The 25719-nt window shown below is 38.9% G+C and overlaps 1 protein-coding gene across 12 annotated transcripts in view; it reads right to left on the bottom strand.

The window, feature by feature from the left end:
* The window catches only part of IFT81 (intraflagellar transport 81), a 135252-nt gene that overhangs the window by 18078 nt on the left and 91455 nt on the right, over positions 1-25719 (bottom strand). For 8 of the 12 annotated variants that reach the window (XM_053927642.2, XM_071221871.1, XM_053927641.2 and 5 more), the window contains one exon: positions 22221-22367. The exons of 1 other annotated variant lie outside the window; for it this stretch is intronic. In XM_053927642.2, coding sequence (XP_053783617.1) covers positions 22221-22367 — 147 coding nt within the window. Of the gene's footprint in view, positions 1-16173; positions 17955-19071; positions 19933-22220; positions 22368-25719 lie in introns of those variants that run through there. 3 more of the 12 variants (XM_071221869.1, XM_071221868.1, XM_071221870.1) reach the window with 3 other exon arrangements.

Genomic DNA, 25719 nt, shown 5'->3' with positions numbered 1-25719 from the left:
AGGTGGGAAAACAAACAAAGAACCAGTCACTTGTCTGAGGGGGAAATATGCGTGGTGGAGCCATGTCTGCACGCCACATCTTCTGACTCGGCTGTTACAGTAAAAGATGCCAGGATGGGCTGAGAATGAGGAGGAAGACAGTTGGCTTTGGGATCTGAAGAAAGTGGAACCATGTGACTTGGACTTTGAGGAAAATGGGATGTGAAATCTGACCACCACTAACTGAAGGGAGTTACAGCAGGACTTAGTTTATCAAAATTTTTGATCCAAATACTTCTAACAGGAGAGAAAGGGCAACAAGCACCTACTGATGTGTCTGCGACATTACTTAAACTGTATCTACAAGCAAAAAATATCTAGGTGGGTAGACTTCCGGTCAAGATAGAGGCATAGATAGACACACTTCCCCTCCTCATTCAACCACAAAAAGAATTACAACTAAATCTCAAAACAAATAAAACCCAGAACTGTCAGAAAAATTGAACTGTGTGGAAGTCTGACAACCAAGGATTTAAAGAAGCCACATTCATCCAGATGGGTGCCTTTCATAGGGATTCAAAGCAGCTCTACCTAATACACAGAAACAAACACAGGGAGGCTGCCAAATTGAGGAAACAAATATGGCCCAGATGAAAGAACAGAACAAAACCCCAGAAAAAGAACTAAATGAAACAGAGATAGCCAACCTATCAGACACAGAGTTCAAAATACTGGTGATCAGGATGCTCAAAGAATTCATTGAGTATGGCAACAACATAAAGGAAAAAATGAAGGTTACACTAAATGAAATAAAGAAAAATCTACAGGGAACCAACAGTGAAGGGAAGGAAGTCAGGATTCAGTCAACGGTTTGGAACATAAGGATGATATAAACATTCAACCAGAGCAGAAAGAAGAAACAAGAATTCAAAATACAAGGATAGTATAAGAAGACTCTGGGACATGTCCAAAGGTGCCAACATCTGAATCATGGGGATACCAGAAGAGGAAGAGCAAGAAATTGAAAACTTATTTGAAAAAATAATGGAAGAAAATTTCCTTAATTTGGTGAAGGAAATAGACATACAAGTCCAGGTAGCACGGAGAGTCCCAAACAAGTTGGACCCAAAGAAGACCACACCAAGACACATTATAATTAAAACGCAAAAGGTTAAAGACAGAATCGTAAAAGCAGCAAGAGAAAAGCAAAGAGTTACCTACAAAGGAGTTCCCGTAAGTACCTATCAGCTGATTTCTCAAAAGAAACTTTGCAGGCAAGAAGGGACTGGCAAGAAATATTCAGAGATGAAAAGTAAGGACAAACAATCTAGATTACTCTATCCAGCAAAGCTATCATTAGAATGGAAGGGCAGATAAAGTGCTTCCCAGACAAAAAAGCTAAAGGAGTTGATTATCACCGAGTCATTATTACATAAAATGCTAAAGGGACTTATTTAAGAAAAAGAAGATGAAACTATGAAAATTAAAAAGGCAACAAATTCACAATTATAAACAACTGAATCTAAAAAACCCCCAAAACAAAGAACTAAGCAAACAACCAAAACAGGAACAGAATCATAGTATGGGGATCATTGGGAGGGGGAAGGAAGAAGATGGGAGAACACTTGCAGGGATTAAAAGCATAACTGGGCCCTGGCTGGTGTGGCTCAGTGGATTGAGCACCAGCCTGTGAACCCAAAGGTTGCCAGTTTGAATCCTGGTCAGGGCACATGCCTGAGTCGCAGGCCAGGTCCCCAGTTGGGGGCACATGACAGGCAACTGATCAATGTATCTCTGGCACAATGACATTTCTCTCCCTCTCTTCCCCTCTTTCTAAAAATAAAAATAAAATCTAAAGAAAAAAAAGCATAATCGGTAGGTACAAAATAGACGGGGATGTTAAGAATAGTATAGGAAATGGAGAAGTGAAAGAACTCATATGCATGACCCATGGACATGAACTGAGCGGGGGGATTGCTGGAGTAAAGGTGGCTACCTAGCGGAAGGGGGCAAAGGGGGAAAATTGGGACAACTGTAATGACATAATAAATAAAATGTACTTAAAAAAAAGGGAAAAGGTCTAAGTAAGGATCAGCCTATACCATTTAAACACATCACTTAAAAACAAAAGTAAGCTTACTTAATATGGGATAATTACTTGAGAATCTTAGCCTTTTTAATGCCTTGTCCTTTGTAAGGCTAATTTGTGGGGGAGGGGGTTAGAAATAATTTTATAAATAATAAAATGAATGTATTCTTGAAATTTTAGAAAACAGAACAAAGAAAGAATTCACTCAAAGCCACTACCCCAGTGCAAGTTCTATTATTATGTTGGTATTTTTCCTTTTAAATTTTACAGCTAAATCCAGGGTAATTCTAAATTTGTAAGATAGTAAATAGGAAGTAGAACATTTCTAAAATGTGGGTACTTTTTTCCTTAAAGAATTCCTGAGTATTCAAATAATGCCCTTAAAATAGTAAGATTAAAAATTCTTCATATAAAAATAACCTCCTAATACCTAGTTTAGACATCATTTTATTAGAATTTTTTAAAGATTTTATTTATTTATTTTTAGAGATAGAGGAAGAGAGGGAGAAAGAGAGGAGAAGGAAACATCAATGTGTGGTTGTCTCTTGCGTGCCCCCAACTGGGGCCTGGCCTGCAACACAGGCATGTGCCCTTGGCCGGGAATTGAACTGGCAACCCTTTGGTCCGCAAGTCAGTGCTCAATCCACTGAGCCACACCAGCCAGGGCTTATTAGAAATTTTTAAAAATATGTTTATTGATTTTAGAGAAAGAAGAAAGGAGAGAGAGAAAAACAAACAAACAAACCCAAAACATCGATAAACATCAACTGGTTGCCTCCCATATGTGTCCTGACTGGGGATCAAACCCCCAACCTTTCAGTGTGTGGCATGATGCTCCAACGGAGTCACCCTGCCAGGGCTAGATATCATCCTAAAGTTGACTTAGACTTTGAAATAAATAAAGAACACATTGTGTGTTAGAGGAAGGAAGTTCAAAATATATTTCTATCCATGTTTTAGTTTTAATATTAATGAATCCAGTCCATATGCAGCAAATTACCAATGACTAGATTACAGTAATGGTTTTAAAATATTAATTCTTACCAAGGGGGGAGGGAGGTATAGGGGGGTAAATGGTAATGGAAAAAAATACAATAAAAAACATTTAAGTCATACCAATGTATTGGGTTGGCCAAAAAGTCTATTTAGTTTTTTCCATAAAATAAGACACATTTTTTTTTTATTTTTAAAGAATTTGTAGACAGGGAAGGGAAGGAGAGAGGGAGAGAAACACCAATGTGTGGCTGCCCCTCATGTGCGTCCCCCAGTCCCCACCGGGGAACCCAACCCGAAACCCAGGCATGTGCTCTGGCTGGGAATCAAACAGGCGACCCTTTGGTTTGCAGGCCAGTGCTCAATCCGTTGAGCCACACCAGCCAGAGCAAAAGACACATTCTTCATTTTCACCAATAACTTTATTGATTTGGATATTTTGAGTATGTCTGCTATCTCCCCCTATTGCTTCACGTGGCTAGAGGCCAGGGGTGCAGCTAAACATCTTCCAATGCATAAGACAGCCCCACAGCAAAGGATTATTTGCTCCAAATGTCAGTAGTACCAAGAAACTCTGCAAATCACTTCTGACACCTTTGATTAGTCACAGCACCTTCTCCATACACTGCACAAATCTTTTTTTGCATTTCAGTTGAGTTTTTACCTTTCTTTAAATAATAAAGCACAATATATAAAAAATATTGCATATCCTCTTCCATCTTCAACATTAAATGGCTGCATAAAAATTCACAGATTTTGATGTTTTTTAAAAATGCATGTTTATATGACAGCTGTCACAATACAATCTAACAAAATTGTTTTGAATGAAGTTAAAGACAACTAAACACTACTAGAGCCATTGTACAGAAAAAGCCAAATGAACTTTTTCGCTAACCCAATACCTAGAGTCTAATAACTTGCAATTTTTCCTTTTAAAGGATAAATGTATAATCCTGACATAACCACAGACTCAGAATCCCTGGAGTGACTATATAAGTTCTATTAAAAGTGTCCTGGGCAACGTGCCCAAAACGCAACCAGCCCTGTTCATCTGCGATCCTCTGTACTATCTAGGCCAGTTTTCCCCTTCTCTATCTTGCTGTGCTCCAGAACTATTTTTAAAAGCTAAAAGCTATAAATGTTGTTGGTGAAAGAACAAACTCACCGATTACTCAATGTACTCTATGCTGATTGGCTATTACTTGATGTTTATTGGACAAACTATTTGAGAGGAGAGTAGTTGGGGTCAGACTAACGCTGGTTCCATACAATTAAGCAACAGGTGGCCAGCGAGCGCGCTAAGGGCTCTACTACCCTGAGAGAATGGGGGAATTAAATGCATTATCCGTGTTTTTCTTCCCTTGGAAGTTTATTCTGTTAAAAAAAGAGAAAACAGGCCCAAAATGAGTCGCTTAAGCTAAGCCCCATTATCACCAAACCAAGACTGAATATCTAACTTAATTTCAATTTTGGCCTCCCCCAGGAGTGGAATCTTAAACCAGTCCATCAGGAATTAAACCTGGTCAGCACTAGTGAGGTCATCTGCCTAACAGACCCCTGACGTCCCCTGAAGGAAGGTGACCTTGCGACAACCAATCTGCTTCTTGCTAGTGTAACTCCCTTGTCCAGGTCCCTTCTGCATATGAAAGTCTCCCACTTTGTACAGCTCCTCAGAGCTCCTCTCCGTCTGCCTGATTCATGAATCACTGAATAAAGCCAGTAAGGTTTAAAAATGTACTCAGCTGAATTTTGCTTTTTAACACTTCTGTCATTTGGATTTCAGATTATATCTGAGTATTCAAATTATAAAACTAAAACCATGATGAACATATTGACTATAAATCTTTAGACACAGTGTTAATTTCTGCAGGACATATTTCTAGAAATGGTCAAAAGGAAACAGGGTTTTGATACATTCTGTTCTTCAAAGGCTATTTATAGTACTTTTTATAATGCTCAATTTTATAAGTAAAATAATACTTTTAATTTTTTTTATTAGGGAACTTCACTTCTTTTTCATGTTCATTGTACCGATTGTACATCTGTAGGGATGTTTTTTAAATGGCTTGCCTGTCTTTGGCCCACTTTTTTATTGAAGATTTTTTTTTCCTATGGATCTATAACAATGATTCTCAAACTTTTTGGTCTCAGGAACCCTTTATATACTTAAAAATTGTTGAAGATCTCGGAGGGATTTTTTGTTTTTTTTTTAATTTTTAAAAAGATTTTATTTTTATTTCTTTTTAGAGAGAGCGGAAGAGAGGAAGGAAGAGAGAGAAACATTGACGTGTGAGACATTGCTCGGTGGCCTCTCCTACGCTCCCCGACTGGGGACTGGGGACGAAACCCGCGACACAGGCGCGTGCCCTGACCAGGAAACAAACCTGCAGCCTTGGCTTTGCGGGACGATGCCCAACCAACTGAGCCACACTGGTCAGGGTATCTCTTAACGGAATTTTTAAAAATTAAAGGTAAACATTTGAAAAAGTAAATATACATGGAAGAATCCATCCAGAAGGTCCCAAAAAGCAAACAAACAAACAAAAAAAGTAGAAACAATACAAGAAATTTCCCAGAACTGAAGAACATAAGATTCTAAATTAAAAGTGCCTACAGATTACTCTGCTCAATGAAAGAAAAAGTTGAATTTAAGTCTATAGTCTTAAAAATCTAGAAAGTTACAGTTAAAGAAAGGATCTCAAAGTTTCAAGAAGAAGTAAAATGACAACAACAATAATAACAATAAAAGGTCACATCAAAGGACAGGGAGCCCCGGCTGGTGTGGCTCAAGTGGGTTGGGTGTTGTCCTGTGAACCAAAAGGTCACTGGATCAATTCCTGGTTAGGGCACCTGCCTGGGTTTCGGGCAGGTTCCCGGTTGGGGGACTGTGAGAGGCAACTGATTGATGATTCTCTCACACATCAATGTTTCTTCCCTGTCCTTCTTCTTCCTCCCCCCTCTCTAAAAATAAATACATAAATAAAATCTTTTAAAAAAGGACTGGGAGTCAGAACAGCCTCAGACAGCACCAGTGAATACTAGAAGAGAACAATTCCTTCAAAATTCCCAGGAAAGAAGATTGTTAACCAGAATTTATTATCTAGTCAAACTATCAATCATGTATGAGGATGGAATAAAGCAGTTTGAAACAAGCAAGATTCCCAAAAATTTATCTTCCAAGTACCCCTTTCAAGGCCTATTCTCTGTTACAGCACAGAAATAAACCAAGAAAGAGCAATTCTGGGATATGATGAACAGGGAAACCAAAACGGGAGGGTGGTAAGAGAAATCCCCTGGTTGACGCCCATGAAGCCCCAGATCACAGGTGTACAGCACACCCAGAAATGTATTTCCCCAGACTGGAACAGAGCGTGAGAGGGGCTCCGGAAAAAATGAATCCAGGGTTTGAAATGTAATTAATAGATTACTGTATGACCAGATGACATATTAAGAGAAACTGTACAGTTCTTTGGAACTGTGATAAAAAATGAACCAAAAACAAATTAAAAAATGAGGACAGTATTTAGAAAAAAGCTGAGAGTATGAGAAAGGATATGTAGTCATAGTATACTATGCGCTCAGCTGCAACCAATATGCTTACATCACCATCATGGTGAACAGGACTTAAACAAAACTGTAATCGTATGGGAGGCTACAAAGAATGGAAGCATGGGTGTGGGGGGTTGACGGGAATGGCGAGTGAAGAGCTAAACTCTCATTTCCTAAGGCAGTATGTCTAAAATTTAAAAAAAAAACAAGAAATTCTTATAGGAACATGTTATTTAGATATATATAGAGAAATCCTAGAAGAAACAACTAAAGCCTTTAGGAGTCCCAAGGGCATGACTTGGGAGTGTGGAAGGGGATCGCTATTTTCATTATGTGCTCTACAGTTTTATTTTTTAAATTACTTATTTGAGTTAATGTAAAAATTGTAATTAAACTAAAAGAACAACTCAGCCCAAAAAGCATCACTAACAAAACCTAACAGCCAATAGATTTTATTTTGAAGAGACTTTGATATTAAAAATTAAATCGACTCATAATTCTGTGTTACAATAATATATGCGAGCAAAAATTCACCAATAATTTCATTCAGAACTTAATCACGAAAGGTCCTGGGAGTAATACAACAGAGTCACAGAAGCAGTTCAGAGAGTTGTTAAGATCATGGCCTTTATGGTCAGAGAATCATAATTTCAAATTGTGGCTCCAACCACTTAAAATGACCTTGGCCAAAATTTTTTTTGTATTTACATATCAATTAAACTGGAAAAAAAGGAGATAATACTATCTCAGAGTGATGTGAAAATGTATGCAAGGCAATAATCACAATGCCTAGTAGAACATTCAATAAACAGAAGCTATCATTATTATAATTAATTATGCCATAATGGTTTAATAAAACAAAATTTTGACCTAAATGCCTGTAATAATTAACAATAATTGCCACTGTTTAATAGCCAACTTTTAAAAAAGATTTTATTTATTTATTTTTAGAGAAAGGGGAAGGGAGAGAGAAAGAGAGGGAGAGAAACACTGACGTGTGGTTGCCTCTTGCACACCCTGCAACCCAGGCACATGCCCTGACTGGGAATCAAACCGGTGACCCTTTGGTTCACAAGCCAGCACTCAATCCACTGAGCCACACCAGCCAGGACTAATAGCCAATTCTTGAATGTATTCATATACTGTGTAAAGGGTTTTTACAACCTTTGAGAATAAAAATATATAATGTTAAATATTATAAAATGAATTATTATTTGACTAAAAGAAAATGAATAGTTTAAAATAAGATCTACAAAATTATTAAAATTCTATAAAAACTGAATAATAGATAATGATTAATAATGTCTGTCATTCTGTTGGAATGCAGTTAAAGAGTATGTAGAAAATAAGATAATTACTCTTCCTTCTAAATGCTAAAGAAATAACGAAATGTCAGTAATTAGAATAGACAAAAATAAAGATCTAGGTATGATGGTTAATCTTTAGAACTAAACTAGAATCATCACTCCTGCAAGCAATTACAAGACTGCATACTCATACTCGACTACAACTATGTAAAAATTTTGTACATATGTCTATAAATCAAGATTGGGAAGGAATTAAGAAGTAAAAATAGCTGTTGTGTTGGGCAAGTAGGGTTGTAAGTGAATTATTTGAGATTTATTTCTTAATTATTTAAAAAATTTAAAGTTTTAAAGGAAGTCTGCCATAGGAGACACACGACAAACCCTCGGAATAGCGAGGAAAAAGCTTTCTATAGTGCACTAGCGCAGCAGCAGACCAAGCAGGCAAGTTGTCATTAAACTGAACTGTAGAGCTTGTCACTGTGCAGGGAGGCCCATTGGAGCAGCTGTCCAATCATTTGGACCAATATACATTTGTAATCTAAATGTGTCATTTATGAAAGAACGGCCATCATTTTATTTTTAAATTATATTTTATTGATTATGCTATTACAGTTGTCCTGATTTTCCCTCTTTGTCCCCCTTCACCCAGCATCCCCTACTCCTCAGGCCATCCCCTCACCATTGTTCATGTCCATGGGCCTTGCATAGGGTTCTTTGGCTACTCCGTTTCCTATGCTGTACTTTACATGGCCATGGCTATTCTGTAACTACCTATTTGTACTTCTTAATCCCCTCACCTCTTCACCCATTCCCCCACATGCCCCTCCCATCTGGCAACCATCAAAATGCTCTCCATATCCACGACTCTGTCTCTGGTCTTCCTGTTTGCTTAGTTTGTTTTTTAGATTCAATTGCTGATAGATATGTATTTTTGCCATTTTATTGTTCATAGTTTTAATCTTCTTTTTCTCAAGTAAGTTCTTTTAACATTTCACGTAATAATGGTTTGGTGATGATAAACTACTTTACTTTTTTCTTGTCTGGGAAGCTCTTTACCTGTCTTTTGATTCTAAATGATAGCTTTGCTGGGTAGAGCAACCTTGGCTGTAGGTCCCTGCTTTTCATGACTTTGAATATGTCTTACCAATCCCTTCTAGTCTGAAGTTTCTTTTGAGAAATCAGCTGACAGTCTTATGGAGAGTGCCCCGTAGATAACTGCTTTTCTCCTGCTGCTTTTAAGATATTTGGCACTGTAATTGTGATATGTCTTGGAGTGGGCCTCTTTGCATCCATCTTGTTTGGGGGTCTATATGCTTCCTGGACTTGCGTGTCTACTTCCTTCACCAAATTAGGCAAGTTTTCTGTCATTATTTTTTCAAATAGATTTCCAATTTCTTGCTCTTTTTCTTCTCCTTCTAGCACCCCTATGAGGCGAATGTTGGAAAGCTTGAAATTGTCCCAGAAGCTGCTTATACTATCCTCATTTTTTGGATTCTTTTTTCTTCCTGTTGTTCTGTGTGGATTTTTGCTTCCTTATGTTCCAAATCATTGGTTTGATTCTCAGCTTCATCTACTCTACTGTTGTTTCCCTGTAAATTGTTCTTTATTTCAATTAATTACTGTTACCCTTTGTTTCTGACTGGATCTATTTTCTGCTGCTGAGGTCCTCACTAAGTTCCTTGAGTATCCTTATAAACAGTGTTTTGAACTCTGCATCTGATAGGTTGCTTATCTCCACTTCATTTAGCTCTTTTTCTGGAGTTTTCACCTGTTCTTTCATTTGGGCCATGTTTCTTCATCTCCCAGATTTGGCAGCTTCCTTGTGTTTGTTTCTACATAGCAGGTAGATCTACTTTGATTCCATGTCTTGGTAGTGTGGCCTAATGTAGTAGGTGTCCTGTAGGGTCCAGTGGCACAGCCTCCCCTATCACCCAAGCTGGATACTCAAGGTGCACCCTTTGTGTGGGCTGAGTACACCCTCCTCTTGTAGTTGAGCCTTGGGTGCTGTTGGCAGATCAACAGGACGGATTTACCCAGGCCAGTTACCTGCAAGGATCAGCTGTGACCACTGACCACCAACCTCCACCCTCCATGGAGGATAAGCGAGCAGCCATCATTTTAGATGCTGAGATCAGTAGGATTAATGCTTTATGGTGTTAGCTTCTGGTTTGGGGACCAATTTTACAGACTCAGCTCCTTTGTGATCAAAATGGAATTTGACAGATTTTTTTTGCCTTTTATCTATTTAATATGTTGTAAAACCTTTAATAGTAATGATCAAAATCTGGGCTAGTTTTTAAATGTACAAGGCAGCATATTTCCCTAAATATGAAACCATTTAAATGCTTATAAAGCTTATCTGGAACTCAAAAGTATTACTGGATTCCAGACACCATTCTGGATATTTATGTGGAAACAAGAATCTCTGCTCCTGCTGCAAATTTTCCACCTCAATATCTGGCATAACAATTATTTCCACAGTAATTAGCTGCGAGGACTTTGCAAGACAACAACATAATATATAACCACATAAATATAAGTACTTTATATTTGTCAAAAACATTTGGAACTACATTTTTAAAAAAAAACCACCATTCCCCTCTCACAGAGAAAACCTATAGAGAAATTAATACAACTCACCAAGGTTCAGCAAATCAGAAGAACTGAATTAGAATGAGCACTTCTGTCCTTAAACCCGGTTAGTCCCATTGCTATGCTATTTTCCATGTCTTAATTAAATCACATCTTTGCCAGTTACTTATCAAATGATTTTTAAGCTCAGAAAACCACAAAAATAGGCCCAAGAGATGAAATAACACCAACTGTTCAAGAGCTGTATGACCGTACGACTGTACCCAATGGCCACCATTTTTTGCCCGTTTGTCAGTGTTTTTTATTGTTTGAATTCAAACTTGCAGAAAACCCAAAAAGGCCATCTTTTCACATCATAGCTCATGTCATTAATCACTTTCATTCCCTGAATTCTGGTCACAGAGTTGCTATTTAAGGCAAGAAAAAATGATTCAAAGCAACCTTTATTTTTTGCTGAAATTAGTCTTTTCAAATCACCCATCATAACTAGTGCCATATATCTAAACACATATACAAATACTATTTTTGTGCGTTTTTAAAAATATATTTATTGATTATGCTATTACAGTTGTCCCATCTCCCCACCTTCACTCCACTCCATCCTGCCCACCCCCTCCCTCCCACATTCCCCCCCTATAGTTCATGTCCGTGGGTCATACATATAAGTTCTTTGGCTTCTACATTTCCTATACTATTCTTACCCTCCCCCTGTCTATTTTCTACCTACCATTTATGGTACTTATTCCCTGTACCTTTCCCCCCCTCTCTCCCCTTTCCACTCCCCTGTTGATAACCCTCCATGTGATCTCCATTTCTGTGGTTCTGTTCCTGTTCTAGTTGTTTGCTTAGTTTCCTTCTGTTTTAGGTGGTTGTTAATAACTGTGAGTCTGCTGTCATTTTTCCTGTTCATATTTTTAATCTTCTTTTTCTTAGATAAATCCCCTTAACATTTCATATAATAAGGGCTTGGTGATGAACTCCTTTATTTATTTTTTTATTTTTAGTTTTATTATTATTTTTAATTAATTTTTATTCAGTTACAATTGTCTGCATTTTCTCCCCTTCCCTCCACCCCACCCCAGCCAGTCCCACCTCCCTCCCCCTGAACTCCTTTAACTTGACCTTATCTGAGAAGCACTTTATGTGCCCTTCCATTCTAAATGATAGCCTTGGATGTAGGTCCTTGCCTTTCATGACTTCAAATACTTCTTTCCAGCCCCTTCTTGCCTGTAAGGTTTGTTTTTGAGAAATCAGCTGACAGTCTAATGGGAACTCCTTTGTAGGTAACTGTGTCCTTTTCTCTTGCTGGTTCTAAGATCCTCTCCTTCTCTTTAATCTTGGGTAATGTAATGATGATGTGCCTGGGTGTGTTCCTCCTTGGGTCCAGCTTCTTTGGGACTCTCTGAGCTTCCTGGACTTTCTGGAAGTCTATTTCCTTTGCCAGATTAGGGAAGTTCTCCTTCATTATTTGTTCAAATAAGTTTTCAATTTTTTGTTCTTCCTCTTCTCCTTCTGGCACCCCTATAATTCGGATGTTGGAATGTTTAAAGATGTCCTGGAGGTTCCTAAGCCTCTCCTCATTTTTCTGAATTCTTGTTTCTTCACTCTTTTCTGGTTGGATGTTTCTTTCTTCCTTCTGGTCCACACCATTGATTTCAGTCCCAGTTTCCTTCCCATTACTATTAGTTCCCTGTACATTTTCCTTTTTTTCTCTTAGCATATCCTTCATTTTTTCATCTAATTTGCAACCAAATTCAACCAATTCTGTGAGCTTCCTGATTACCAGTGTTTTGAACTGTGCATCTGATAGGTTGGCTAGCTCTTCGTTGCTTAGTTGTATTTTTTCTGGAGCTTTGATCTGTTCTTTCATTTGGGCTTTTTTTTTTTTTTTGGACTTGGCGCGCCTATTACATAAAGGGGCGGAGCCTTAGGTGTTCACCGGGGCGGGGTAACACTGGTCGCTGCGCTGTGACGCTGTAGGTGGGGGAGGGGCCGAGAGGGAGCAATGGCGCCCGCTCCACTCTCTGACGGACTTCAGTCACTTCCTCTGCCACCCACAATCAAATTGGGCCCCTCTGGTGCTGGTTCCCGAGTGGGTGGGCCTGTGCACGCTCTAGGCGTCTGTGGGTCTCTCCAATGAACTCTCCTGTGAGGCTGGGAGTTTCTCCTGCTGTAGCCTCACCCCCCACGGGTGTTTTCAATCAGAGGTTTGAGGCTTTATTTACCGGCACTGGAGCCCTGGGTTGTGCGCTCTGCTTTGCTCCCCTGCCGGTCCTCTCGGTTTATCTATGCACAAATGTGGGGCCACAGGGTCTGCCAGCCACCACCTTGTGGGGTCCGCTAGCTGCAGCCTGGCCTGCCCCACTCCACAATCTGCCACCTCGCTGGGTCTGCCAGCCGCCGCCTTGCCGTGAGTCCTCTCTGCCCGCTGCCTGTCTCCGCCCCTCCTACCATTCTGGGTGAATGTTTCTTCTTTATCTCCTTGGTTGTCGGACTTCCATACATTTCAATTTTGTGTCAGTTCTGGTTTTGTTTTTAAATTTTCGTTGTCCTTCTTTTGGTTGTGGGAGGAGGCACAGTGTGTCTCCCTACACCTCCATTTTGGCTGGAAGCTCTACAAATACTATTCTAACCTTTTCCAACCTGTATTATGTTTTTAACTTTAAATTAGAAAATCTCACCAGTGAAGCATAAACTATGTAATTGCCTACATATGGTAGTGGATCGTTAACTGCTGATTCTTGTGAGAGCATTCATAATAAGCAATATGATGTATGTTGGTAGAAATTTGTTCTAATAGAAACCTGTGGCACAGGAACACCCATCCGTGAAAGACAGTCAGTCACACCATCCAAGGTCTCGGTGCCTCTATATAAATCAAGTCACCACCACACAGCTGTTACTGCACCTCGATCGGGTTTTCAACTGCCATCTAAGCAGTTCACTCTCACAAACAAACTTCTATGTGAAGTTTTCAAATTTTGGGTTAAAATTGTGAAATCACCTAGATTGCATATATATACTATACTACTTCTATGAGAGTAAATGGAGCCAAATTTAAGTGATTCTCTTTTGTGAAATTTTAGGGGCCTCAGGTCCTGCTATGAACTCTGAAGAGCATAATGTGATTTGAAAGGCTCTAAAAATATCACAGGTTTGCCTTGGCTCACTTAGAAGGGTAACGCTTCAATTGCAAGTGTCAAAATTTGATTCCCAATTTTTCAGGATCTGACAGCTGCAGTAAATCTTGCCAGGACTCCCTTATCTTCATTGTGCTTCTCTTTGAAGTATTTAAAGAGAAGTCCATAATCTTTGTAATTTAGCTCTAGGATTTCTGTCAGTAGCTGTAGAATGAATTAGCTGGGCCTTTCTAAAGCTGCTTACAAATATTATTTGACCAAACACTTTTTTAAAGTAGCCACTGACAGCAAAACAGCTGAACTTCTGTAACGGTTAGAGGAGAAAGCAGAGCGGACTCTAGACCCATGTACCATACACCAGGAGTGAGCTTCCAATGCACGAAGTGGCAGTGGAACCTTAACCAGAAGTTCACTTGTTGCTGTAAAAAAGTTCAGACCCAAAAGGCATGCATCCATTTGAATGACAGCCCTGGGAAGGGTACTAGCACTTCATCACCATCACTGAAGCTCATTTTTTGTTTGCTTTTTCTAATGACAGCAGAGATTCAGAGCTATCAAGGAGATTATGACAGGATTGGCCAGAAGCTGAGTAGCACTATCGCAAGAAGCACAGGCTCTATTCTTTGCTCTTCCAGTACGTGAAACAAGGTCATCAAGCTCAGGTTGCTGTGAAAGGGGCAAAATCACACTTACCAAAGCAAATGACTGCAGGCTACCATATCAAATGGCAAAATTTATGTTTGTGGCCACGTATTTAAAAATTACTTTATCTATTCAATGACACAGATGAATATGGCTAGGATGAAGAGTTACATAAAATAATTTTTCTTATCAACTGAAGTGACAAAATATTTATTTTGTTTTATTTATTTATCTTTAGAGAGAGGGGAAGCAAGGAAGAAAGAGAGGGCGAGAAACATTGATGTGTGAGAGATAAAACAATTGATTGCCTCTCACCTGCCGCAGCTGGGGAGCTGGCCTGCAACTCAGGAATGTGCTCTGACTGGGAATCGAACTGGCGACCTTTCTGTTCACAGGCTGGTGCTCAATCCACTAAGTCACACCAGCCAGGACCAAAATATGTTTAATATTATCATCTTTCTACTGAAGAAATATATCTGTATTAGATTATACACTTTCACTTGGGTTTTCTCCACATTTACCAAGTGCCTATTACAAGCCAGCTATGAAGTAAATGGTAGTGAGCATGAGATATGCCTGTCGTCATGGAGCTGGCAGGCTTCTTACGGGCAGCAGAAACTGAACCAGTGACCTCAGCTGTGCTCTATGTTACCACACATGAAACATTTCAGGGTTGGGAGGTGCGAGCTGGGAAGGTAATAATAGGGTATGCTTCCTGGAAGAGAGGTTATTTAAGCTTCTGTTATCTTTAAAAAATCACACTGATCACAGCAACCTTTTATTGACAACTCAGAGTCTCAGTTACGACCACGGACCATCATGCTGTGCTGCAGCACTGTTCTCCCAGCTCCTCTCACACCGAATCCGCATCAACCAGGACATTTCTCTGTAAACATTTTTAAAGTATTCCAAATTATGGGAAACAGGTCACTTAAAATCATGTCCCAATATTTGAAGTTGTCATAACTTGGAATAACAGCTATCTTACACTTTAAGTATATGCAGTTTATTGTATATTAATTATATCTCCAAGCTGTTTGAAGAAAAGAGGAAGAAAACCCTCTGTGTGACAGAAGACACCATGCGCAGTGAACGAGACCAGAAGAAAACAACGACTCAGACTGCTATCCAGAATATATGTAAAAACATGATAAATAGGGAAAAACATTCAACCCATTAGAAGAAAATAGAGAAAGAAAATAAACAGGGAAATGACAGAAGAAATATAAATGATCAAACATGTATGTGGACAGATAGTCTCACTGATAATCAAGAAAAATGAAAACTAAAGCAAAATATTGTCAGAATAACAAAATGTTAAAAGACTGAGGATCGAGTGCTGGTGAAGAGTTTTAAGTCACAGAAGAAACAGACTCTTACACACTTTTGGTTGGAATAAATTTGGTAGTTCCATTCTATGGACCACAAAGTAGCAGTTAACTGAAAAGCAGCACATGATAACGATGCTTATTGTAACTGTAGGTAATACTTATTGTCTTCTGTAAGCCAGGCAGTTGTATGCTGCTTACTTGCATTAACTCGTTTAGCCCTCACAACCACCATATGTGGTGAGTACTGTTACTATCCTCACTTAATAGACAAAGAAACTGAGGCACAGAGGAGTTAGCTACCATGTTAAGGTGAAGTACCTAACAGGTTGCAGGGCAGCGATCTGCCCACAGGTGTTCTGACTCCAGAGATGATTCTCTTATAGAATCGCCTCTTCATTTACTGACATGGAAAAATCTCCAAGACAAGTTATTAAAATCAAGTTGCACAATACACACTGTATAATACCATTCACATTTTTAAAGACCCATGAAACAATATTACCTGTACCAGTATTTACCTCCAGAAAGGACTCAGAGGATATACAAAACTGGCAGCAGTGGTTTCTCTTTGGAAAAGGGACTGAAGGACTCAGACTGGGGGTAGGAGGTAGTCAAGGGGGACTATTGTTTTGTGTACTGTTTGATTTCTACACCGTGAGGATGTATTCAGGTATTTGTATAATCCGATTTTTTAAGATTAAGAACCACAAAGAATTGATCCAGTCCAATCTTTATTTTCTACTTAATACACATATTACTTCTAACATGTCCCCATTCAGCTTCTGTTAGAATATTTCAGCCCTGGACCGATGTGGCTCAGTGGGTTGGGCGTTACTCTGCAAAGCGAAAGGTCACAGGTTCCATTTCTGGTCAGGGCACATGCCTGGGTTGTGCGCCAGATCCTCAGTTGGAGGCATGTGAGAGGCAACTGATTGAAGTTTCTTGCACACATCAGTGTTTCTCTCCCTCTCTTCCTTCCTCCCCTTCCCCTCTCTCTAAAAATAAATCAATAAAATCTTTAAAAAAAAAGGAATATTTTAAAGGGCAGAGCCCTCTACTTCACCAAAGCATCCTGCTTCACTACTGAAGAAAGCTTCAGTGGCAGAAGTTTTTCCTTATAATCAATAAAATGTCTCATACTAACCACCATCCACTGGTCCTACTTCTGCTTTCGGTCGGACAAACAAGAATACTACTACTCCGTACGTGTTGGATCCCCAGACCACGCTCAGATTCAATGATTCACTGTGAGGATTCACAGGACTTGGCATACAGTCATGCTCTTGGCTATGCCTCATAACAGTGAAAAGATACAAAGCGAAACCAGCAAAGGGAAAGGCACATGGGGTGAAGTCCAGAGGAAACCCAAGAGTCTCCCCCTTAATTCCCCTAGTGATGAGTTGTGATAATACCTGTGAAATGCTGTCAACCAGGGAAGCTCATTAGAGACTCAGTGCCCCCAGGGTTTGTAATCTGGGGCCCATACCAAAATTCCGGATTCCCGGAAGGAAAGCTGGCATTTAACACAAACCACACTCTCTGTACGTAGTTTAGGAACAGGGGGCTGTTCTTATCAGGGAATGGTGGGAATCCTTCTAAAATCCAAGTTCCCACAAGCAGCCCAGGGCCAACTTTGCAAGCCAGCTTTTCTAAGAATAGCAGTGTCAGGCCTGCCGTGTTAACTCTTTTCTGCACACCCTCCTTCCCATATTCCTTTTGCTATTTAAATGAAATTCTATTATGTCTTTCTTCAGGTTTTTGTTGTTGTTGTTCTCAGTTAATACGTAATCAATTCTTTCTATGAAAGTTTCCAGATTTTTCACCCATTTTGGTCACCCTCATCCAGACTCTGGCTTGACTATGTGCCTCTTAAAACATGAAGTCAAGAATGTAGAATAATAGTCCAGGCATAATGTCATCATGAATAGGGTATTACATTTTTATGAATGGAGTACGATATTTTGTTTTTTAAAGCTGCATTACCAAGTGATGTGTTGAGCTGACAGACAGAACTTGAATTCAATGACATTATACTTATCATCCCACTGATGGCATTTTGTTTGTTTAAGCACAATGCTCCTGCCTACCAAGATAATTTTAAATCATAATTCTATCATCTGTCTCAGGCTAACCTTGCTTTCTAGCTTCCTGTCATATGAAAATTATTAAGCATTCTGGAGCCATATTACCTCAGTTCAAATCATGGTACTTCTACTTATTAGCAATGTGATCTTCGGTGGATGAGCGTAAATCTTCTGCGTGCATTAGTTCCTTTATCTATAAAGACTAGGAATAGCTCTGTCTGGTGCGGCTCAGTTGGTTGGGCGTTGTCCTGCAAAGTGAAAGGTCACTGGTTTGATACCTGGTTGGGGCACATGCCTGGGTTGCGGGTTTGGTCCCTGGTCAGGCGGGGCGTGAAAGAGAAGCAACCGATCGATGTTTCTCTCTCACACTGCTGTTTCTCTTCCTCCCTCCCTTCCCCTCTTTCTAAAAATAAATAAGTAAAACCTTTAAAAAACTAGGAATAATAATCATACCTATCTCATAGAATTGTTTAATAAAATAAATAAAATAAAGTATATAATAAGCCTTCTATTGGGTCTGGCATATTATAATTGCATAATACACATTAATTATTACTATTAATCTAAATTACTGATAAAAATAATAAACAGGTCAGAATCAAAGGCAAGCAAGGCTCCACAGCATATCTTGGTGACTTCTCTCAGAAATACAGCATCAAAATTCTTTGAGAATACAGTTTCAACCAGATTTATGCTTAATTATTATACATTTGAATCCAGTAGAGATATAAAAAGTTAAATATTCATTATTATCAATTTTTAGTTAAGAGATTATTGTCTCTAAACTTAACCTTTTTACCACCTACCAAATACCAGTATGAAGAGAAATAAATCAAGACAGATTAGACTGAGCAAGAAAATCTCTTTCACTCAGAAGACAATTTCGACTGTTCAAGGAATTCCTCCCTGTGTCAGAAGTCTGGCAGAGTAAGAGAAAAACACATTCCTGTGCTTATTTCTGTGTATTGCCTTAAGCAAGACAGTACAATGAAAATGAAATGTTAAAATGATGAAGTCTAATAAAGAAGCTTTTGCAGATACTCTCTTTTATGGATAAGAGCAATCACTCCCATTTTACAGGCAGAGGAGTGATTTGCTCAAGGTCAAAGGAACGTGTGAGAAAGACCTGGACCCCAGCTTGGCCATTTATTAGCTGTGTGAATATATAATCTCCCTTCACTCAATCATAAGTGTAAATAACATTTTTTTAAATCATTTTTTATTGTTATTCTATTACAGTTGCCCCAATTTTTCCCCTTTTGCTCTCCTCTACCCCTCCCCATTTTCCCAATTCCCGTACTGTTGTCCATGTCTGTGGGTCATTCATACTTGCTCTTTGTCCAGGCCCTTCCCTTTCTTCCCACCACTATCCCCAAACCCTCTCCCCTCTGGTCACTTTCAGCCTGTTCCCTGTTTCCATGCCTGTGGTTCTATTTTTGTTCATTGGCTTATTAGAGTCCTCTTACAGGTGAGATCATATGGTATTTGTCTAGCACTGACTGCCTTTATTTCACTTAGCATAATAGTCTCTAGTTCCATCTATTCTGTCAAAAAGGTAGGAGTTCCTTCATTCTTCCCGTAATATTCCACTGTGTAAATGTACCACAGTTTTTTGATCCACTCATTTACTGATGGGCACTTAGGCTGTTTCCAGCACTTGGCTATTGGAAATAGCGCTGCTATGAACATAGGGGTGCGTAAGTACTTTTAATTGGTGACTCGGAATTCTTAGGGTATATTCCCAGCAGCATAATCGCTGGGTCAAAAGTGTTCCATTTTTAGGTTTTTGAGGAAATTCCATACTGTTTTCCACAGTGGAAAACATTCCCACTAACAGTGCTGTAGGGTTCTCTTTTCCTGCATCCTCACCGGCACTTCTTGTTTGTTGATTTATTAATGATAGCCATTCTGACAGGTGTAAGGTGATATCTCAATGTGGTTTTAATTTGCATCTCTCTGATGGCTAGTGATATTGAGCATCTTTTCATATGTCTACGGCCACCTGTACGTCCTCCTTAGAGAAGTGTCTATTCGGATCCTTTGCCCATTTTTTAAATTGGATTGTTTGTCTTCCTGGTGTTGAGTTGTACAAGTTCCTTATATATTTTGGAGATCAAAGGCTTGTCCGATGTATCACTGGCAAATACGTTCTCCCATACATTCGGTTCCCTTTTGATTTCTTTAGCCATGCAGAAGCTTTTTAGTTTCATGGAGTCCCAATAACATCTTATAAGAAGTAAAGTATACGTTTGCAAAGCCTCTAGCACAGAGCCTTACACAAAAAGTACTCAGTAAATGTTACCCCATTTTTGAGATTCCTGCCATAGTATTCTTTCCAAACACCATGCTACTACTTCTTGATACCCTCTCACCAACTGCATTAACAGGTGAGTCACAAAGAACATGACTTTTTTGGTGATTACCATGTGGTATCAAATAAAACCTCGGTAAAGTCCAGTATATTATATAAGTACAACAAACTTCCTCCTTTCTGTCTATATGGCCTATCACTTCATCAAAGTAGAAGATAAAATTGATCTACCAAGATTTGTTACTTATAAAATTATGCTGAATGTTCCCCAATACCTTCTGTCCTTTTAGGTAACTGCCAAGTAAGTGGTTTACTCGGAATGTTCCCATTCCTGACCACTGTTTAAAAATTAAGTGGACCTTATAATTCCCAAAGTTATCCCTTTCCCCTTAATAAAAAAAGGATGGCCCTGGCTGGTGTGGTTCAGTGGTCTGAGCGCCGGCCTGCGAACCAAAGGGTCGCCGGTTGCATTCCCAGTCGGCACATGCCTGGGTTGCATGCCGGGTCCCTAGCAGGGCCTCAGGAGTGGAGCCACACATTGATATTTCTCTCCCTTTTTCTCTCCCTTCCCTTCTGTCTAAAAATAAATAAAATATATTTTTTAAAAAAGGCATGCCTTTTTCTGCCATCAGATACTTCTCCTATACACCATATTTAGTAAAAAAATAAAGGCTAATGGCCTGGCACTAGGTTCTTTCCCCCCTATTTGCATACAGGGGGATATTTTTGCATATCTAATACTGAATTTTAAGCATTAGTCATGCCAAATGTGGACATAGCAATTAGTACTTCCTTGCAATTGGGCAGCGTTTTCCTAAGAAGATATAAAAATGCTAGAAGATATAAACATGTTCTCTTATAAAGAAAAACTGCTGCACAATTAATCTTTTTCTTTTTCCTGGATAGCAAGGATGTCATGAAGCACACACTGTTGGCTTCTAAGTATCATTTAAAATATTCCCATGTCTCAAAGCAATCTGGATGCAGATGTTAAAAGCCAAAGGGGTGTTTTAATTAACTGTTGACTTCTGAAATTTACCCCTTCTGCAATAAGCTAAAAGGCATATTGGGGCGGAGGGCGGGGGGCTACCATCAGAAGCAACACAGAGAAGAGTGTTTGGTACAGTGAAGGTTCACTGCCACTTTATAACAGTATGAATTCAATAACTTTTCAAAGCCAAAATGAGCTCTGCACAAAGCAGCTTTTCAAAGTAGCTTTGGCTAAGGCCTAGTAGCTAATATAAAATAACAAAGCTGTAAGAGATAGCAAGTACCAGTCAATGTTTAGGAATTAAAATGTGATCTATCCCTTGATTTTCTAAAAAAAAAAAAAAAGCACTCAGATGAAGGCAAGAGATTTTCCTTCCTTCATTCACTCTTTCTTGAGCTAACTTTATGAAAAGGAGATGGGGAATTGCATTTTTGGTGCTTAAGTTTAACCACCTATAGATGGCAATTACTGCTTTTCCTACTAATCACATGAGTCTGACAAAAGGATAAACGAAGTAACAGCTGCTAAAGCACTGTTCAAGATTTAAAGTATACACAGCAACACCAGATATAACTGTGGTTTTAAGTTTGTAATCATTTACAATGAAGTCATTTTAATGGTGTCAGTGCAACTGGTCAAACACACGTTATTGACAAAGTACTTGACGGTGACTTTTCTCAGCCCTCTATGAAATTATATGTATCAAGAGTTACAACCTTTGTTTTGTATATATACCTACTCGTTTTGTTTCACTTTTATAACTTAATACCTATAATAAATCCAATATAAATTCACTTAATTAAAAAGTGGAAATTTAGAACATTAGCTCACTAAATCACTAGGATCTATCATTATATATTAAGAAAATCTTGCCCTGGCTGGTGTGGCTCAATGGATTGCGAACCAAAGGGTCACCAGTTCGATTCCCACTCAGGGCACAGGCCTAGGTTTCGGGCCAGGTCCTCAGTAGGGGGTGCACGAGAGGCAACCACACATTGATGTTTCTCTCCCTTTCTTCCCCTCTCTAAAAATAAATAAATAAAATCTTTTTAAAAAATCTTAATATTACTGCACAGAGTTTTCAGTTTTAAATCAATAGGTTTTTAAAAATAACTTCCCACTGTTTAAATTCAAAATAAAAAGGCAAAATCACTAGTGGTTTCAAACAAGAGCAATACTCATATCCCTGTCCCATGAGAGAACTCAACTCACCTCATCCCCCTTCAAAATCTCAGTGCCGTCAAGCTCACGGGTCTGATTTGTCTTCACTGACACCTCTCTCTCGAGGCTGGCTAACTTCTCCTTTGTTTCCTGAAGTTCCTCAGCTTTCGCTTCTTTTTTACGAGAAATGATGGATGCCTAATTGAGCATTAAATATGAATGTAAAATAAAACATACACAATCAACTTTCTATTAAATTGTGAAATTACCTACTTTTTAGATTTTACCATGCTAAAATTTCAGTATCAGGTTGGCTTGTCCTGACCTATACTACTATTTATCATCACCAGTTACGTATTTAGTATGAGTTTGAAATGTATATTAAATATCAACCTAAAAGTATTTTGGAAGACCAAAGCACTGAAAATATAGGGGATATCAGCAAAGCAATAAAAATGCAGTAATCACAAAAATACTGAAATCTTGCCAAGTAATACTCCAATGCTAATGAAATTACATTCCAGGTAAGTAAACAGAAGCTAACATAAGTCCAAAGCTCTTCCGCATGGTGGATTTCCTTTCATTGGAAGAAGACAAGAATGTTTTATTTTCAAACCTACAACACAAGTTATCTTATCTAAATTCAATATCCATACTTTAAAAATGAAAGGTTAAAGCATCTATTATATTTGGAGCCTGCTGATAAATAAAATGCAGGTTCGAAGTCACACATCTAACTCACTAGAATTACGCAAATGTTCGCACAATCTAAATGGCTGCTCCTGTCGCGAATGCAGCATTTTATATTCGTTAGCAGCCCTTGGGGGATTTCCTTTAATGAATCAACGCTGCACCGGCCTAGGAAGAACAACAGTCAGACTGTCTTCTAAACTGAAATAGTGTAAGTATTTTCTTCAATGTGACTGGAGAAGGGGAATCTCTAGTACAAACCTTTAAAAAAATTCAACTGCCCTGCCTGTTAAAAAAAATGAAAAGACAGGTGATGAAGGAATGTTTCTCTCTATAGAAGTATGCCCGCTAATAATGAGAAGGAATGGTAAGAGTTTCAGAACTGTAGAGGAATTGACGGCGTACTTCCTTAACAGGATAAAATACATATAAACCTCAGCCCAAACCAGGATCTTACTTAGCAGAGAAATTTGAAGGTATCTTCCACTAAAGTCTGGAACAAGATAAAAATCCCACTACCACCACAATTTGATATTGTGTCAAAGGTATTTGTTCATACTGTTAGAAAAGAGAAAGCAATAGAAACACAAGAATCTGGGAATAGCCCAAGTGCCTATCAGTAGACGAGTGGATAAAAATATGATACATTTACAAAATGGAATACTATGCAGCTGTAAAAAAGGGGAGATCTTACCCTTTGCAACAAAGAGGATGGACCTGGAGATTATTATGCTAATCAAAATAAACCAGTCAGAGAAGGACAAATACCATGTGATCTCACTTATACAAGTGTGGAATCTAATGAACAAAATACGACCAGAGGCGTGGGTACATTGAACAGACTGACAGGTCTCAGAGTGGAGGGGCTGGCGGGGACTGAAAGAGATTAGTCAAAGATCATATATGCATAGGTGCACAGCCCATGGACACAGATAACAGTGCAGTGAAGGCTGGGAGGGGGGCAGTGGGTGGAGGGAGGCAAAAGAGGGGAAAACGGGACATCTGTAATAAGGTCAACAATTTTAAAAAAAGGAATTTTCATAGCATATGATGATATACCTAAAAAGCCAAGAAAATCTATGGAAAAAAGTAAACAAATCAATAGCTTTCATGGACAAATAAATCGGTCAGAGGACACAGGAAAGAAGAGCCCTCATTTATAAAAGTAAAAAATAAAAAATGGTAGCATGCATTTAACAAGAGAAGTCCCAAACTTAATGAGGAAAAACAAACTTGAACAAATGGAGAGACATACCATGATCTTAGACAGGAAGCCTCAGTATCATAAAGAGGTAAGTTCGGAGGTAACTGATAAATATAAAGCAACACCTAAATTTTTAAATTATATATACTTTTCTAGAGCTAGACAAGTTGAAAATAAAGCTTATTTGGCCTTAGTTGGTGTAGTTCAGTGGACTGAGTACCAGCTTTTGAACCAAAGGGTTGCTGGTTGGATTTCCAGTAAGGGCACATGCCTGGGTTGCAGGCTGGGTCTCCAGCTGGGGAAGTGTGAGAGGCAACGAACTGAGGTCTCTCTCACACATTGATGTTTTTCTCCCTCTCTTTTTCCCTCCTTTCCCTCTCTCTAAAAATAAATAAATAAAATCTTTTTAAAAAGCTTATATGGAAGACTATACAAACAAGAATTGAAGGAAAACCCTGAAAAAGTGAGCAATTGGGGGTCAAGGTAGCTACTTTTATTAGATATTAAAGCCTGATTATAAAGTTTCTATAAATGAAACTGTCAATATAGGTACATAGACAGGCAATAAATAGAAAATCTAGAATAAATCCAATAGCATTTATACATTTATAGTAAAAGAAAGGCAGACCCTTCAGTTCGTAAGGGAAAATGGCTGAGGTATAGACGACACAAGAGGACCGTGACTGCTAGAGCTTAGGACACGTGAGGTTTTACTGAACCCTCTTGTCTATCTTGGTACGTGATTAAAATTTTCCATTATAAAAAGGTATCTAAAAATTCTAACGACCTTGCCCTGACCGTGTGGCTCAGTTGGTTGGGCGTCATCCTGCAAAGCAAAGGGTTGATAGTTCACTTCCCAGTCAGGGCACATGCCTGGGTTGTGAGTTCAATTCCTGGTCAGGGAACGTAGGAGAGGCAACCAATCCATGTTCCTCTCCCTCTTTTCCTCCCTCCCTCCCCCTCTCTAAAAATAAATAAACAGAATCTTTAAAAAACATTGTGCCCTGAATGGTGTGGCTCAGTGGGCCGGGTATCATCCCACAAACCGAAGGGCTGCAGGTTCAGCTGCAGGTCGGGGGCACAGGCCTAGGTTTCGGGCCAGGTCCCCCATTGGTGAGGCAACCACATGTTTCTCTCCCTCTCTCCTTCCTGTCTTTCTAAAAATAAATAAAATCTTAAAAAAAAAAACAAAACCCTGTAACATCCTTGGATAATGCTTTGTTATGTAGCTGAGCATTTTCTGAGGTTACAGAATGCTTTTCATACTAAACTGCTTCTGCCTGGGTTATTTTCTGATAATCCACTGCTTTCATCTATATCTTTTGTCTAGAAATACGTAACATATACCCTCACAATCTAATAGTTGTGGATAAAATAAATGCCTTATTCTTGCAAACTAACTTTAAACTGGACATAATATATTGCCCTTAATTCATTAAAGATTATAAACATTTTGATTTAAATCACTTACGGTAACCTTTCATTTAAACAGTCACATTCCACACTCACAGACATAAACACAAACAGCGCTATCATCACAGTTGGCAGATGCGAAGGAAACTGGGCATTATCAGGTATACTGCATTTCAAACTTGAACACACATCTTTTGTGGCTTTTCCAGGAATTCCTTGTTACAATCTGGAGATTGGCAAGGA

Source organism: Desmodus rotundus, chromosome 7 (assembly GCF_022682495.2).
Source record: "Desmodus rotundus isolate HL8 chromosome 7, HLdesRot8A.1, whole genome shotgun sequence".
NCBI classification, from domain to species: domain Eukaryota; kingdom Metazoa; phylum Chordata; class Mammalia; order Chiroptera; family Phyllostomidae; genus Desmodus; species Desmodus rotundus.
This window is presented reverse-complemented; position numbering and strand designations above follow the sequence as displayed.